At 37.2% G+C, this 17,206-nt stretch overlaps 1 protein-coding gene across 1 annotated transcript; it reads left to right on the top strand.

The window, feature by feature from the left end:
* Positions 1 to 10,882: 10,882 nt before the first annotated feature.
* Positions 10,883 to 12,400, top strand: LOC135215936 (uncharacterized). Its single transcript, XM_064250890.1, has 3 exons — positions 10,883 to 11,680; positions 11,903 to 12,042; positions 12,139 to 12,400. The coding sequence occupies exons 1-3, from the start codon at positions 10,883 to 10,885 to the stop codon at positions 12,398 to 12,400; spliced, it is 1,200 nt and encodes a 399-aa protein (XP_064106960.1).
* The last annotated feature ends 4,806 nt before the right edge of the window (positions 12,401 to 17,206 follow it).

Below are 17,206 nucleotides of genomic sequence, written 5' to 3'. Positions count from 1 at the left end.
GCCAGATAACGTGTTGAAAACCAGAGTATGCTGGAATCAATCATTAGGTGGAATTAATAAGACAATCAATCTACAGTAATATTTCTGCATATCTAGTAATGTTAAGCACATCAGAAACCTGAAAGGGAAACTATATTGGTGTTTCTTTTTCATCTGTCCATCCGCCTGTGGTGATTTGTATGGTAACACTGCGTCCCGGGCTTTAGATAGTTACGCTATGTTTGAGTTTTAGGTAAATAAAAGGATATCTGGGTGTACATTTGCAACTTGAAAAAGTGTGTTTTACTAATTTACAGTATGCGAATTACACCGTTAATATTCGAAATAGGATATTATTATCGTTGAATGTAAGCTGAATGTAACTATCTAAAGCCCGGGACGCAGTGTTACCATACGGAAACACCACAGGCGGTGATGGACAGATGGAAAAAAAACCGAGTATAGTTATAATGTGCAATTTTAGACAATTGAAAACTCCCGGGAATTCTCGGATCCCTTGATTAGGACTCATTTATCCTGGAATCTGTCGGACAGAGAAAAAGCTCCAAAACGACAATCGCTTTACCTGACCAACACAGGACACATCCTACCGAATGGGAGTATAGTACCGTTCAGTGCACCCTTGCAGTACACTCTATGGATTACCTAAGGTTCTTTAAAGCGTCTCTTCGGTCCGTAGCTGCAATCCCTTTCATTCCTTCTGCTGTACCTCCATTCATATTCTTTCTTATATATTTCTTTCCACTCGTTTCTATCCCTCGTAAGAGGTTAGTGCCGTCAGTGCCCCTCATGCAGTGCACTGCAGGCATTACTTAAAGTTCTTTGCAGCGTGCTTTCGATTCCTAGCGGCAATCTCTTTCGATCATTTTATTGTACTCCTTTCATATTCTCTTTCTTCCATCTTCTTCTAACAATTGACTCCTAGTGCAACTGCGAGGTTTTCCTCCTGATACGCCTTTCAAACCTTTTTACTGAGAATTTCCGTTTCAGCGTTGAATGACCTCGTAGGTCCCAGTGCGTGGCCTTTGGCCTAAATTCTCCATTTAATTCAATATTCAATAACTTTCTCCTGTCAGTTGCTTGATGGTGCAATGCGAGGTTTACCTTTTATTACACCTTTCAAACCTTTCTACTCATAATTTCCCTTTCAGCGCTGAACGACCTCATAGGTCCTAGCACTTGGCCTTTGGCCTAATGTCTATCTTCCAACACTTTTGAAAGATAAGGCCTGTCAAATCAATCCGTGGATGGATGATAAAGCGTCTATTCCAGTTTATCGCAGTAGCTACATCTATAGAGGACAGGGATCTAAAACCGTGACAAAATAATCATGTACAAGTTTGCAGATTTTTCAAGAGGAGCATATTCCTAATTTACCATGTGGAAACGCAGTAATTAGGCTGTTTAGTGTTTACCTAATGCTTTATTTTGTATATTTTGGACGGTAATCACGCGAAGCAGTCCTCTCTCTCTCTCTCTCTCTCTCTCTCTCTCTCTCTCTCTCTCTCTCTCTCTCTATATATATATATATATATATATATATATATATATATATATATATATAATACGCTTGTATATATGCATAAATATTACATACCTACTCAAATATAAATTCATATCGATTGATCTTTATGCGTAGACTGTCCATGTAGATTTTAGGCAAATGCCAGATAACGTGTTGAAAAACAGTGTATGCTGGAATCAATCATTAGGTGGAATTAATAAGACAATCAATCTACAGTAATATTTCTGCATATCTAGTAATGTGAAGCACATCAGAAACCTGAAAGGGAAACTATACTCTGTTTTTTTTCATCTGTCCATCCGCCTGTGGTGATTTTGTATGGTAACACTGCGTCCCGGGCTTTAGATAGTTACGCTATGTGTAAGTTTTAGGTAAATAAAAGGATATCTGGGTGTACATTTGCAACTGAAAAAAGTGTTTTAATAATTTACAGTATGCGAATTACACCGTTAATATTCGAAATAGGATATTATTATAATCGTTGAATGTAAGCTGAATATAACTATCTAAGGCCCGGGACGCAGTGTTACCATACAAAAACACCACAGGCGGATGGACAGATGGAAAAAAAACCGAGTATAGGTATATGTGCAATTTTAGACAATTGAAATCCCGGGAATTCTCGGGATCCCTTGATTAGGACTCATTTTATCCTGGAATCTCGGGACAGAGAAAAAGCTCCAAAACGACAATCGCTTTACCTGACCAACACAGGACACATCCTACCGAATGGGAGTATAGTACCTTCAGTGCACCCCTTGCAGTACACTCTATGGATTACCTAAGGTTCTTTAAAGCGTCTCTTCGGTCCGTAGCTGCAATCCCTTTCATTCCTTCTGCTGTACCTCCATTCATATTCTTTCTTATATATTTCTTTCCACTCGTTTCTATCCCTCGTAAGAGGTTAGTGCCGTCAGTGCCCCTCATGCAGTGCACTGCAGGCATTACTAAAGTTCTTTGCAGCGTGCTTTCGATTCCTAGCGGCAAATCTCTTTCGATCATTTTATTGTACCTCCTTTCATATTCTCTTTCTTCCATCTTCTTCTAACAATTGACTCCTAGTGCAACTGCGAGGTTTTCCTCCTGATACGCCTTTCAAAACCTTTTTACTGAGAATTTCCGTTTCAGCGTTGAATGACCTCGTAGGTCCCAGTGCGTGGCCTTTGGCCTAAATTCTCCATTTAATTCAATATTCAATAACTTTCTCCTGTCAGTTGCTTGATGGTGCAATGCGAGGTTTACCTTTTATTACACCTTTCAAACCTTTCTACTCATAATTTCCCTTTCAGCGCTGAACGAGGCCTCATAGGTCCTAGCACTTGGCCTTTGGCCTAATGTCTATCTTCCAACACTTTTGAAAGATAAGGCCTGTCAAATCAATCCGTGGATGGATGATAAAGCGTCTATTCCAGTTTATCGCAGTAGCTACATCTATAGAGGACAGGGATCTAAAACCGTGACAAAATAATCATGTACAAGTTTGCAGATTTTTCAAGAGGAGCATATTCCTAATTTACCATGTGGAAACGCAGTAGTATACTGTTTAGTGTTTACCTAATGCTTTATTTTGTATATTTTGGACGGTAATCACGCGAAGCAGTCCTCTCTCTCTCTCTCTCTCTCTCTCTCTCTCTCTCTCTCTCTCTCTCTCTCTCTCTATATATATATATATATATATATATATATATATATATATATAATACGCTTGTATATATGCATACATATTACATACCTACTCAAATATAAATAAATTCATATCGATTGATCTTTATGCGTAGACTGTCCATGTAGATTTTAGGCAAATGCCAGATAACGTGTTGAAAAACAGTGTATGCTGGAATCAATCATTAGGTGGAATTAATAAGACAATCAATCTACAGTAATATTTCTGCATATCTAGTAATGTGAAGCACATCAGAAACCTGAAAGGGAAACTATACTCTGTTTTTTTTCATCTGTCCATCCGCCTGTGGTGATTTTGTATGGTAACACTGCGTCCCGGGGCTTTAGATTAGTTACGCTGTGTAAAGTTTTAGGTAAATAAAAGGATATCTGGGTGTACATTTGCAACTGAAAAGTGTTTTAATAATTTACAGTATGCGAATTACACCGTTAATATTCGAAATAGGATATTATTATAATCGTTGAATGTAAGCTGAATATAACTATCTAAGGCCCGGGACGCAGTGTTACCATACAAAAAACACCACAGGCGGATGGACAGATGGAAAAAAAAAACCGAGTATAGGTATAATATGCAATTTTAGTCAACTGAAAATCCCGGGAATTCTCGGGATCCCGTGATTAGGATTCATTTTATCCCGGAATCTCGGGACAGAGAAAAAGCTCCAAAACGACAATCGCTTTACCTGACCAACACAGGACACATCCTACCGAATGGGAGTAGTACCTTCAGTGCACCCCTTGCAGTACACTCTATGGATTACCTGAGGTTCTTTACAGCGTCCCTTCGGTCCATAGCTGCAATCCCTTTCATTCCTTCTGCTGTACCTCCATTCATATTCTTTCTTATATATTTCTTTCCACTCGTTTCTATCCCTCGTAGGTTAGTGCCGTCAGTGCACCTCATGCAGTGCACTGCAGGCATTACTTAAAGTCTTTGCGGCGTGCTTTCGATTCCTAGCTGCAATCTCTTTCGATGATTTTATTGTACCTCCTTTCATATTCTCTTTCTTCCATCTTCTTCTAACAATTAATTCCTAGTGCAACTGCGAGGTTTTCCTCCTGATACGCCTATCAAACCTTTTTACTGTGAATTTCCATTTCAGCGTGAATGACCTCGTAGGTCCCAGTGCGTGGCCTTTGGCTTCTTAGCTACATTCTACATTTAATTCAATAACTTTTTCCTGTCAGTTGTTTAATGGTGCAATGCGAGGTTTACCTTTTATTACACCTTTCGAGCCTTTCTACTCATAATTTCCCTTTCAGCGCTGAACGACCTCATAGGTCCTAGCACTTGGCCTTTGGCCTAATGTCTATCTTCCATTCCATTCCACGGGACACATCCATGCGGAGCGATCTTGAGTGACATTCATATTACTTTATGTTCTTTGCAGCGTCCCTTCGGCGACCTAGCTGTAACCCCTTTCATTCCTTTTGCTGTACTTCCGTTCATATTCAATGTCTTTCATCTTACTTTCCAACCTCTCCTAACAGTTGATTCATAGTGCAACTGCGAGGTTTTCCTCCTGTCACTCCTTTCAAACTTTTTGCTGTCCATTTCCTTTTCAGCGCTGAATGAACCTCATATGTCCTAGTGCTTGGCCTTTGGCCTAGATTCTATATTCAATTCAATTGAGCGACATTCATGGGATATTTAGCATAACGGTTGCAGTAACAGCAATCACGGGACTCGTTAATCACAATCAGTCAGGTAATTGATTCTCACACTATACTCTGTTTTTTTCCATCTGTCCATCCGACTGTGGTGTTTTTGTATGGTAACACTGCGTCCCAGGCTTTAAATAGTTACGGTATGAGTAAGTTTTAGGTAAATAAAAGGATATCTGGGTGTACATTCGCAACTGAAAAGTGTTTTAATAATTTACTGTATGCGAAGTAAACCGTTAATATTCGAAATAGGATATCATTATTATTGTTGAATGTAAGCTGATATAACTATCTAAAGCCCGGGACGCAGTGTTACCATACGGAAACACCATAGGCGGATGGACAGATGGAAAAAAACAGATGTATAGTTAGGAAGACGTAAAAAGGGAAGATATGAAAACTCCCAAAGTTCAGTCAAAATGGCGATCGGCAACTAGCCCTCGTAGTGCCTCTGGCAAATTGCCTCACCCCGCCGTAACTTACCCTTGCCGACAACTTCCACACCTACCTGTTCCTCGCAGTCTGACCTAAATGAATATACAAAATGCAAATCCCTAATGACTATGAATGAGATAGTTTTGATGGAATACTATGTATCTACAACATTGGTCGCTTAATGTTTATATAAGAAATGTCAAGATGAATATGTTAAAATTCATACATATATATAATATATATATATATATATCTATATATATATATATATATATATATATATATATATATATATCTATATATATATATATATATATATATATATATATGCTATATTATAGATATATATATATATATATATATATATATAGTATATATATATATATATATATATATATATATATATATATATATATTATATTAGGGCTTGTGCCTTGTATGATAAGGCGCCCTATGAGGTAATGTTAGACTAGCGATAATCTATACGCTAAGTCGGTTGGTATTGCACTTCCATCTTCAATGGAGTGTCTGGGGTTTTGTAGATCACTTACGAAGTCGGTATTATCTTTACGACGATGTGTTAAACTCATGGTTCGGTGAGGTTCTTGTACACAGTATAAAAATAGATATAATTTGTTTTCTTCTGAAGTTTTACATGCTGAAGATCAGATATGATTGTACAAGTCTTCTAATAACGATAGCTTGATCGCTTCTGCCAATGATAATGGCTAATCCTATTCCTCTACATGATAAAGCTTAGGTAAAGAGGTACAGGTCTTCTAATGACGATAGCTAACTCTCTTCTGCCTGTCTACCATCTTCGTTACAAGTTATGAAGGAACAGACAGTAGTTCGAACATATGAACATACATACAATGACATAGTTTCATACGAACACAATTCAAATGATGACCACGCATACAGATCACGTAGGCCGTTTGAATAATAGGTCGGGGTAGTTGTCTCAAGCAGGAAGCTTGGACTAATGTTTATAAACAATTGAATGACTACATGTTATCTTAGCCTACATACTTATTGTATACGTCAATCTTTAGCGTCTCTAGTCTGATCACATTCCTGCAAGCAATCTGGTTGCCTCACCCTTTAGTTTTAGACTTTGTATATATATGGACTAACATTCCATATTTTTATTATGTAAACACTTACATATATATACGTATATATATATATCTATCTATATATATAATATATATATATATATATATATATATATATTGTTAATGCAGAAACACAAACCCATCTAGTTGGTAAAACAATGTAGTTACTTTTGTAAGTGGTAGTTAAAGAGTTGAGAGGTGTAAACAAATTACGATTTCATCTCACTTCCTAAAATTATGAAGTCTCTTTGCAGTTCAAGCAAGGTCTTCAAGGAGTTACAGTTGTATATATTTCGTAATTCAAAGGATTCATTTTGGGCACACAGATGTAAGTTTTTGACGAACTTATAATATTTGCTTTATATGTTTTATTCATTTAAGCGTTTAAAAGGCGTAACTTGGTTTATTTGTGACATTTAACATTTGATTGTCCTATAAATATGATAAAATGAGATATAGCAAAAGGAGGTCCAAAGTGGCAATGAAAGTGTCTTGTTTAGAAAAGTATATTTAATTAGCTATGCAAGATGTATTAAGGATACATTATGTCACCGTTATGACTTATTGAATATTATGGGTTATTTAATAATGTATTTAATGTTTGCAATAATTCCTTTCAGGAATGACCTACTACTACTACTACTACTACTACTAACTACTACTACTACTACTGTTAACGAATAAAGGTTAAAGTTGAGTTTCTGAGTTTGTGTCGCCCATACAATAGTTCATTCATCTGTGACATGAATACGGATCAGAAGGACAACGTAGAAGACAATGGCGATGCCAAGGAGAAGTTTACGCACCCTCAGAACAACCAGACTGCTGCTCTCTCTGCCCTCACAAAGAAACGGAATGAAGTCAGCAAGTGTATGGAGAAGCCTGATAATCTCTATTTAGTAAAGACAGGCATGGAGGAGTTTGAGGAAGGTTAAAGAAGTACAAAGACTGCCACAGTGATTACTTGTCTCAACTACCTGTCAACGAGCACCAGCCAGAAATCAAAAGGCTTGAAGATAAAGAATTGTCTGCCTTAGGATTCAGATTTCAGGTGCATAAATGGATATCCCACAGAAGCAAATTTGCAGGATTCTATGGACGAATCTTCACTGCAGAGCAGGTCACATAAATCCAGGAGGTCAATTAAAAAGCACGGCATCAAGTGTAAAGTCAGCTCTCATACAGGAGAAGGCAAAGTTGGCTGGTTTGCTTGCACAGAGGGCACTGCTTGAGAAACAGACAGAAATAGCCCAACAACAAGCAGAATTAAAAGCCAAGGAAGATTTGTTAAAGTTGGATGGTGAAATTGAAGCAGCAAGGGCAAGGAGAAGGTGTTCCAGGAAGAAGTTATTCCATCAACAGACAAAGTTTTAAACCCTGAAACACCAGCATTTGTTCCCAGTCACAATGTGCATCAAAATAAGCCCAATGTCACAGTGCCTTTTTTCTACCCATGGCACTGCCCCAGAGTCATTCTACCAAAGTCAGCAACAGTTAGCAGCGGCTATGATGCTGCCTCATGCTGAAGTGACCATGTTTTGTGGTGATCTTCTTGAATATGCATCATTCATGTTGGCATTTAATGACCGCATCGTGCCACACACCACATCAGACTCCAACAGGCTGTATTTCTTAAATCAGCATCTAGAAGGAAAGCCTAAGTCACTCATAGCTGGGTGCATGTTTATGAATGCATCTGAAGGATACATTGAAGCAAAAAGACTTTCTGGACAAAGTGTATGGAGATCCATACAAGGTTTCCATGGCATACATAGACAAGCTAACCAAGTGGCCACAAGTGAGAGGTGATAACAGTGAATCTTTGCAGGAATGTGTTTGTATCTTGTGAAATGTAATCATACCATGCCGTCATTGTCAAACATGCAGGTTTTAAATGATTCGCCAAACCATTCAGAGGGTGATTTCAAAGCTGCCAGTGTATATTCAAAATAAGTGGTTGGATCATGTGATAAAGCTCAGGAGGCAAGGTGTTTGTGTGTGTTTCACCACATTAGTGGAATTTGTGTCAGAATGCAGGCTGAGGCAGCAATGGATCCTGTATTCAGCAGGGAAGCTTTGGGTAAAGTGTGTGTTTTTTCAAAGGCAAAGGCAAATCATGGCTCAAGTCAGACCAAGCAAAAATCGTTTGCAGTTACAGTGCAACCATCAAAGTCTGCCAACCAGTATACTAATAAATGCCAACCTCTGTAGTGGTCATCATGACATTGAGGAGTGCCTTCAATTTCTGCACAGGAGTGTGGATGAAAGACGAGAATTTGTTAAAGACAATCGTCTTTGCTTCAGTTGTTTGGGCAATAACCACACTTCAAAAAAGTGTCTCAATCGACGGCAGTGCAAGACATGTAATAAGAGGCATCCTACCACTCTGCACATTGAGAACTTTAGGATGCTTGACAGCAACAGTGCAATTGTGTCACAAGCTAGTGCACAGTTTGAAAGTACAGGTCAAGGTTGTGCTAAGGGTCAAGATGGTACTCAAGGTGAAGTCGCACTCCAGGTCAAGGTAATACTCAAAGTTCTAAGTAATGTGAGGTCTTCTGTATGTACAATTTTCTGATACAGTGTTGCAATCAATCTTGCCTGTGCAATTACGTGTAAAGGGTAGTGACAATATAGTACAAACTTATGCCTTTTATGATACGGGGAGTACAGGTTGTTTCATTAAAGATAGTATCAAGGATCAATTAAACTGTAAAGGTATTGAAACAGCTATCAAGTTGCAAACAATGCATGGGACTGATACGGTTAAAACCTTTATTGTAAATGGTCTTGTTGTTGCTGATATACATGGTAATAATGATGTTGTATTGCCAAAGGTATTCACACAAAAGGATATTCCTGTTAATCATGATCAAATTCCAAGGTATGAAATGTTAAAGGATTGGCCTCATTTATCAAGTGTTATTAATAAGATTCCAGTGTATCAGCCAGAGTTAGACCTAGGAATTTTGATAGGTAGTTAACTGTCCAACAGCTTTTACAACCATTAGAGGTTGTACCCACTTCAGGTTATGGCCCATTTGCAGTAAAGATATTTGCATGGATGGACAGTTAATGGGCCTGTACATGTTAAGGTTAGTTCAAATGGGGTTTCATGTCACAGGTTACTTGTATCTGATGTTCAACATGTTACTGACTGTATTACTGTTGAAAGTATTAGGAAGTACTTTGAGTTAGATTTTTCAGAAAGGGATCTTGGGTCAGTTCCTGATGAGCGTGGCTTATCTTTTGAGGACATAAGATTTGTGAAAAGGTGCCAGGATGACATTGAATTTAGAGATGGTCACTTTCAGCTACCCATGCCTTTCAGAGATCTCAATGTGAATCTTCCTAACAATAAGAAGCAGGCTGTTAGCAGAGCTAAGTGGCAAAGGAGGAAGATGAAGAATAGTGAAGATTACAGACAGCAGTACACAGCATTCATGGACAAGTTGTTTGAAAAGGCTATGCTTACAAGATCCGAGATGATGAGGTCAATAAGATTCCTGTTTGGTATCTTCCTCATCACGCAGTTTTTCATCCCAAGAAAGGGAAGATTAGGATTGTTTTTGACTGTAGTGCCAAGTTTGAAGGTGTGTCATTAAATGATGTTCTGCTACAGGGTCCAAACCTCACCAATTCATTGACAGGAGTACTCATTAGATTCCGGCAGGAGGTTTATGCATTCATTGGAGATATTGAAGCTATGTTCTTTCAAATAAAGATTCCACCTGAGAATCAGGACTATGTTAGATTCTTGTGGTGGCCTAATGGTGACATCAATCGACCTCTTGAAGAATTCCGAATGGCTGTTCACATTTTCGGAGCAATCTCATCACCGAGTATTGCAAATACTGCATTGAAGGCCACAGCAGACAAAGCAGATGAGAAGTATGATTCAACTGTTGGCAGCACCATAAGGCACAATTTCTATGTTGACGACTGTTTGAAGTCATGTGCTGATGTTCCTACAGCAGTGAAGTTGGTGAAGGAGGATTTAGGTTTACTAAATTTGTCAGCAATTCAATTGATGTCCTTAAAGCTTTGCCTGCTGAAGATTGTTCGGTTGAAAGTGACAAGTTTAATCTTGACATGGAGAGTTTAATGACAAGAGCCTTAGGAATGTTATGGGACCTTAAAGAAGACTCATTCAAGTTCTCAATCGAGCTCAAGGATAATCCATTCACCAGAAGAGGATTGTTATCAACTATCTCATCATTATATGATCCCCTTGGGTTGCTCTCTCCAATCATCTTACCAGCCAAGAAACTGTTACAAGAATTGTGTCAAGTTGAGAGTCTGGACTGGGATGAGAGGATTCCAGATGAGCCAGCTGAAAGGTGGCAACATTGGATACAAGGTCTTCATTTACTGGAGCAGCTTTCAATACCAAGATGCTTCAAGTCGAGTGGTTTTGGTAATGTGACAGGTTCAAGTCTTGTATTATTCAGCGATGCAAGTACAGTTGGTTATGGTGTTGCAGCATATCTTGTTCTTCACGATGGAAACCAACCAAGTTCAGTCAAATCTTGTCATGGGAAAATCAAGAGTATCTCCCAAAAAGCTGGTGACTATACCTAGATTAGAACTTACAGCTGCAACTGTGTCTGTCAAGGTTGCTCAACACATCCTGAAGGAGTTGGAGTTTACTGTTGGCAAGGTAGTGTACTACACAGATTCAACAACAGTCCTTCACTATATTCATAGCAACACTAAAAGGTTCCCTGTTTTTGTAGCCAACAGAGTCAGGGTTATAAGGGACTACTCCCAGCCTGAGCAATGGAAATATGTAAACTCCAGTGATAACCCTGCTGATGTGGCATCAAGAGGTATTAGTGTACATCAGTTCTTGCAGTATGACGAATGGTTTCATGGCCCATCATTTATTGCATCTGATTATTTGCCTTCACAGGAGTATGTGTGTGCAGATTGTGTTGATGGTAAGAGTGAACATGTGTCTGCGGTCACAATTTCTGAAGAACATCATGGGTTTACAAGATTGATTGAATATTTCTCTTCATGGTCAAGGTTACAAAAGGCAGTTTCTGTATTTCAACAACTAAAGTCAATCCTTAGTGGTAAAAGGAAAGGTTGTGTAACCACTGATGCTGAAAGGGCAATCATAATGTATGTTCAACAGGAGGTGTTTGGTGATGAAGTGAAGGCTTTATCAAGGGAATTGTCAGTTGGCAAGAGTAGTCCAATATATAAGCTTGATCCCTTTCTTGATTCTGAGGATGGCTTATTGAAGGTTGGAGGTAGGATAAGAAGGTCTGACATTCCACAGTCTGCCAAACATCCCATACTGTTACCAAAGAAGCATCATGTGACTACATTGTTGATACGACATGAGCATGAATTATTAGCTCATTCAGGTAGAAACCATGTTTCTCTCAAATATAAGGCAGAAGTATTGGATCATCAATGCTAATGCAACTGTCAGGAATGTGTTATTTCATTGTGTTACTTGCAGGAAGTTGAAAGACCAGCTTTGAGTCAAAAGATGGCTGATCTTCCAGCAGACAGATTGGAACCTTCACCACCATTCAGTAATGTTGGTATTGACCTCTTTGGACCCTATTACATCAAGGAAGGAAGAAAGGAGTTAAAGAGGTATGGGGTGATATTTACCTGCTTGGTTAGTAGGTCAATTCATATTGAAACTGCAAACACTTTACAATCTGACTCTTTCATAAATGCTTTGCGAAGATTTGTTTCTCGAAGAGGTCATCCCAAGGTTATCAGATGTGATAATGGAACCAACTTCCATGGGGCTGAGAGAGAACTTAAGGCAGCTCTTGATGAGATGGAGGAAAAGAAGATTGAGAAGTATTTGTCGCATCATCATATTGAAGGGAAATTCAATCCACCTGCAGCAAGCCACATGGGTGGTTGTTGGGAGCGCCAAATCAGAACAGTTAGAAAAGTGATGTCTGCACTGGTGAAGGAATTTGGTGGAAGGACTAAATGACGAAAGTTTACGGACTCTGCTTTGTGAGGTTGAGAGCATCGTCAATTCAAGACCGTTAACCACTGTAAGTGACAGCGTAGATGACCTTGAGCCACTAACTCCAAACCATTTGTTGATTCCAAAATCTTATGTGATCCCTCCCCACCCCTGGCTTGTTTCAAAGGGATGATGATTATATGAGGAGAAGGTGGAGATGCGTTCAATATCTGACCAACCTGTTTTTGGTCAAGATTTAGAAAGGAGTATTTGAGCACTTTACAGACTAAACAAAAGTGGAATAAACCCAGAAGAAATCTAATTGTTGGCGATGTGGTCTTGGTAAAGAGTGACATTGAGCCAAGGAATCAGTGGCCAACGGGGCGAGTGATAGAAGTATACCCTGATGACAAAGGAACAATTCGCAGTGCCAAGATTAAGACACTTTCTTCGGTTATTGTCCGTCCTATTCAGAAGCTAGTCTTATTAGTTGAAGGCTAGGATTTTCATGTTAAATGTAACGTGATATTATGTTGTTCTTATGGCCTATCATTTGATATTATATTATTGAGTTATGAAGATGTTTAATTTTGTTTAAGTGAATATGTGAATCATGAAAGTGTTTTGAATTCAAAGAGTTTGTATTGTAACTTAAAGGTTATTTATTGTGTCTGCATGAGTAGGTGTATATTTTGATAAACAGGTTTAATCTGTTTATGGGGCTGAGTATGTTAATGCAGAAACAAACCCATCTAGTTGGTAAAACAATGTAGTTACTTTTGTAGGTGGTAGTTAAAGAGTTGAGAGGTGTAAACAAATTACGATTTCATCTCACTTCCTAAAATTATGAAGTCTCTTTGGCAGGTTCAAGCAAGGTCTTCAAGGAGTACAGTTGTATATATTTCGTAATTCAAAGGATTCATTTTGGGCACACAGATGTAAGTTTTTTGACGAACTTATATATATTTGCTTTATATGTTTTATTCATTTAAGCGTTAAAAGGCGTAACTTGGTTTATTTGTGACATTTAACATTTGATTGTCCTATAATATGATAAAATGTGATATAACAAAAGGAGGTCCAAAGTGGCAATGAAAGTGTCTTGTTTAGAAAAGTATATTTAATTAGCTATGCAAGATGTATTAAGGTACATTATGTCACCGTTATGACTTATTGAATATTATAGGTTATTTAATAATGTATTTAAAGTTTGCAATAATTCCTTTCAGGAATGAACCTACTACTACTACTACTACTATACTACTACTTATACTACTATACTATACTACTACTACTACTACTACTGTTAACGGAATAAAGGTTGAAGTTGAGTTTCTGAGTTTTTGTGTCGCCCATAACATATATATATCTATATATATATATATATACTATATATATATATATACATATATATATATATATATATATATATATATATATATATATATATATTATATATATATATATAATATATATATATATAGATATATATATATATATATATTATATATATATATATATATATATATATTTTATATATATATATAATATTATATTGTATGTATTAATTTCATATATATATATATATTATATATATATATATTATATATATATATATTTATCTATATATCATATATATATATCTATAATATATATATATATATATATATATGTATATGTATATATAGTATATATATTATATGTATATATATATATATATCTAATATATATATCTATATACTATATATATATATCAGTATATATATTATATATATGTTAATATCTATATGCTCTATATATATGTATAATATATATATCTGGTATCATATATATATATTAAACACATATTCTATATATACTCCTATATATATATATATCTCTATGTTTTTATATCTATACCATATATATATCTATACTATATATAATATATATGGTATATATATCTTATATATTATATATGAGCGCGTGTGTGCGCTTTGTTCAAGTTTAAACCTTTTATCACCATAAATTGAGGAGGATTATGAGGAAATATACAAGTTTGTGTGTCTGTTCTTTCGTGTACTTTAGTCTTTCATCATATGGCATTGGGATTTATTACACTTAAAAGCTTCTTCCTTAAATCTGTTGATCTCTTCGCTCTGAATAATTCCTGTTGAAGCTGGCATCACAGAACGCGTCTAAATAGACCCATCCACCACAAATCTTATTTCTAAGTCATTTCTGATAAAAGAGCTTTCCTTAGGCTTACTGAATTTCCTTTAAATTATAAAGGAAGACTGAAATGAATTCCTGCTATCTGGCGAAAGTTCAGTAAATTAACTAGACTACTGAGCTAACTTATTTGGCTCTTACGAGGCTGGCCCGATTTTGTCTTTATTAATGATGAATATTAATTTTAGTTTTTATATCATAGCTCCCTAAAACTTTTATATACAGTTGATTAAACTGGAAACCCTGACGAAATTTCTTTAATTGATGTTAGAATTTGACTTGTCGGATGTTCCCATAAGAAAATGTTTAATTGTTAATATTTCTCCACAGACTACATACAGTGGCTGGATCCTGTGGGCAAATCATGAAAGATCGAAGGATCAGAAGAGGGTAACCAATTCTGAGGTGAGTAAATATTATTTGTTTTTGTCGTTTTAGTAAGATGAGTCCCATATTCCAGCATTTGGCGTGATTTGTTTTCATTTGTTACTCTCATGTTCATCTATTATAGTGGCTTATAGAGATGTTATGTAATCACAAACAGGAATATGTACATGTGATCATGGCTTCTTTACTTGGCATGGATCAAAGATATTTCTATATTGGTACTTACCATTTACATATAAGTTGCTCTGCTGCTTGACAGATAGCAGATAACATTGTCACCCCACTCCTGAGTCGTTTCAACACAATATACAGCAAATTCCTTGGAACTTTATCATATGCTTGAGCAAAAATCCACAAATGTAACAAATAATTTCCATTTTTTCTCTTGGCTAAATTAGTCAATAGACGAAGCGACTCGATATGTTTCGTGCATTTCTGGCTTGACAACCTGCCTGCTCCCTAAAAGATTTCAAATGTCAATGACTTTCAAGATTTTAGAGTTAACTTCTGATAAGAAATTAACTTTATGAGAAGTATTTATGTAGCACTGCTTCCTTTGTTTCCCAAAGGTGGTATCTTGTAGAAATGTTTTCGAATGTTACATGTTGAAGTTATGTAAGTGTTATAACTTTTAGTTATGTCATTCAGTCCAGTTTATTTTGACAACTCTTAATGTTGGCTTGTGACATCAATGTAAAGTGAGTTTATTTTGATTGCATAAAATATAATGCAATAACAAACATACTATGCACTCTTCTTTACTTGAACTAGCTGTTTTTGCTTGCAACACTAAGCAAGCTGCTCCTGCAAATGTGAGCCATTTTGTAGTATCAGGGTTAATACTAGCACTCAGTTTACTAGAAGTTTTATCTTAGCTATGACTAAAATGTGGAATAGTTTGCTTAGTGAAGTTGCAGTCTTCTGATATCCAAACACTTAAGCAGGAGACAAATTCATTCCAGCTTTAATGTTGTTTCCTGAATTGAGGTGAATAGTTTATTCTCTTCTCTCGTATTTTTCACTTTTTCCTTCATCTTATTTCTCTTTGCAGGCAGATTTTGCTTAAGAGCTCTCTTGGGTTTAGTCTGTTGACTTTGTCCAAAAAGGTATTGAGCTTAAAATTTAAAGAGAGAAATAGCAACCACTACAGGTCTCAAGAAACAATCTAGGAACCTATGGGGAACATCCTTCTAGTAGAATTGATGAAAGGGATACCTACAACCCAGACACCTGCCTTCATTGCCCAGAAGCATCACAAAGATTATTTGGGAGTCCTCAAGGTCACTCCTTTGCCCTGACTTTGTGTATTCTTGAAGGAGTACAGAGGGTGATGTCTCCACCAGAGGAGTCATAAACTCATCGTATCTCACAAAGCCAGAGGAGGAAGGACGCTTTTGGGCACCTCCTGTGCAGACTAAGAAAATAAAAATCAGCTGGTATTCCAGCCCCTAGCTCACGATGGGTACAAAAAGCATCTTGTCCAGAACCACTGATTGAAGTCTTTCTGGGAGGGGTTAGAGAAAGAACTTGAATCTTTTATCTAGAGGTGACTGGTCATGAGACTGCTTTGTACTCAGGATCAGAGAGAGAGAAAAAGAAACGAGAACCCATCTTCCAAATTTTCCAGAAAAACTCCCCATTACTCTTTGCCCAGACTATACTGGTCAAATAGACCATCCTGAGAGAACTCTTGAACAAATCTTAGTACAAGAACTAGTAGGGCACTTGGATTAAGTTGTGAAGAACTGGCTTAACTACCTTTGGAGAGAGCTCTATTGAAGAAGGATAAGAGAGCCCCACCTAATTGGCCTGTCAAGGAATAACACCACCTAGTGGGATAATCCAAGGTATTTTGACTGAGGAGACTTACAACAGAGAGCAAGCCATTCAGCTTAGCCTGACAGAACCTGCTGAACTGACACTGTCACAAGATTCACCAGCACTGGATGCCACTCAGCTATTGACCAGATGAGTTGTTATTGTAACCAAAAATGTGGGAGCAACACTGTTGGTCACCTGATGAGAATATGTGGTTAAACAGCAAAAACTGTAGAACCAGTAAGCTATATCTAGTCTGGCAGCCTGATGCCCAATGGGACAACCCAGCGGTGTGGCAAACTATCCATTCATATCTGCAGATGCAGATAGGCAAAGATCCATCCAAGTATGAGCCTGAGGGTGCACGAGGAGAATGAAGAAAGAGCAGTCTATCTTGTTAGTAGAATGGAATAT

This window comes from Macrobrachium nipponense, chromosome 5, assembly GCF_015104395.2.
Source record: "Macrobrachium nipponense isolate FS-2020 chromosome 5, ASM1510439v2, whole genome shotgun sequence".
In the NCBI taxonomy this organism is placed as follows: Eukaryota; Metazoa; Arthropoda; class Malacostraca; order Decapoda; family Palaemonidae; genus Macrobrachium; species Macrobrachium nipponense.
Note: the sequence above shows the minus strand (reverse complement) of the source record. Positions and strands in the feature narration are given on the sequence as shown.

What these genes read in the sequence shown, in the direction of transcription:
- LOC135215936 (XM_064250890.1), top strand. Translation starts at nt 10,883, where the DNA reads ATGCAAGTACAGTTGGTTATGGTGTTGCAGCATATCTTGTTCTTCACG. An exon ending in CTGAGGATGGCTTATTGAAG is followed by an intron (nt 11,681 to 11,902) that starts GTTGGAGGTAGG and finishes TGTTACTTGCAG; the next exon opens with GAAGTTGAAAGACCAGCTTT. An exon ending in GGAAGAAAGGAGTTAAAGAG is followed by an intron (nt 12,043 to 12,138) that starts GTATGGGGTGAT and finishes TGCTTTGCGAAG; the next exon opens with ATTTGTTTCTCGAAGAGGTC.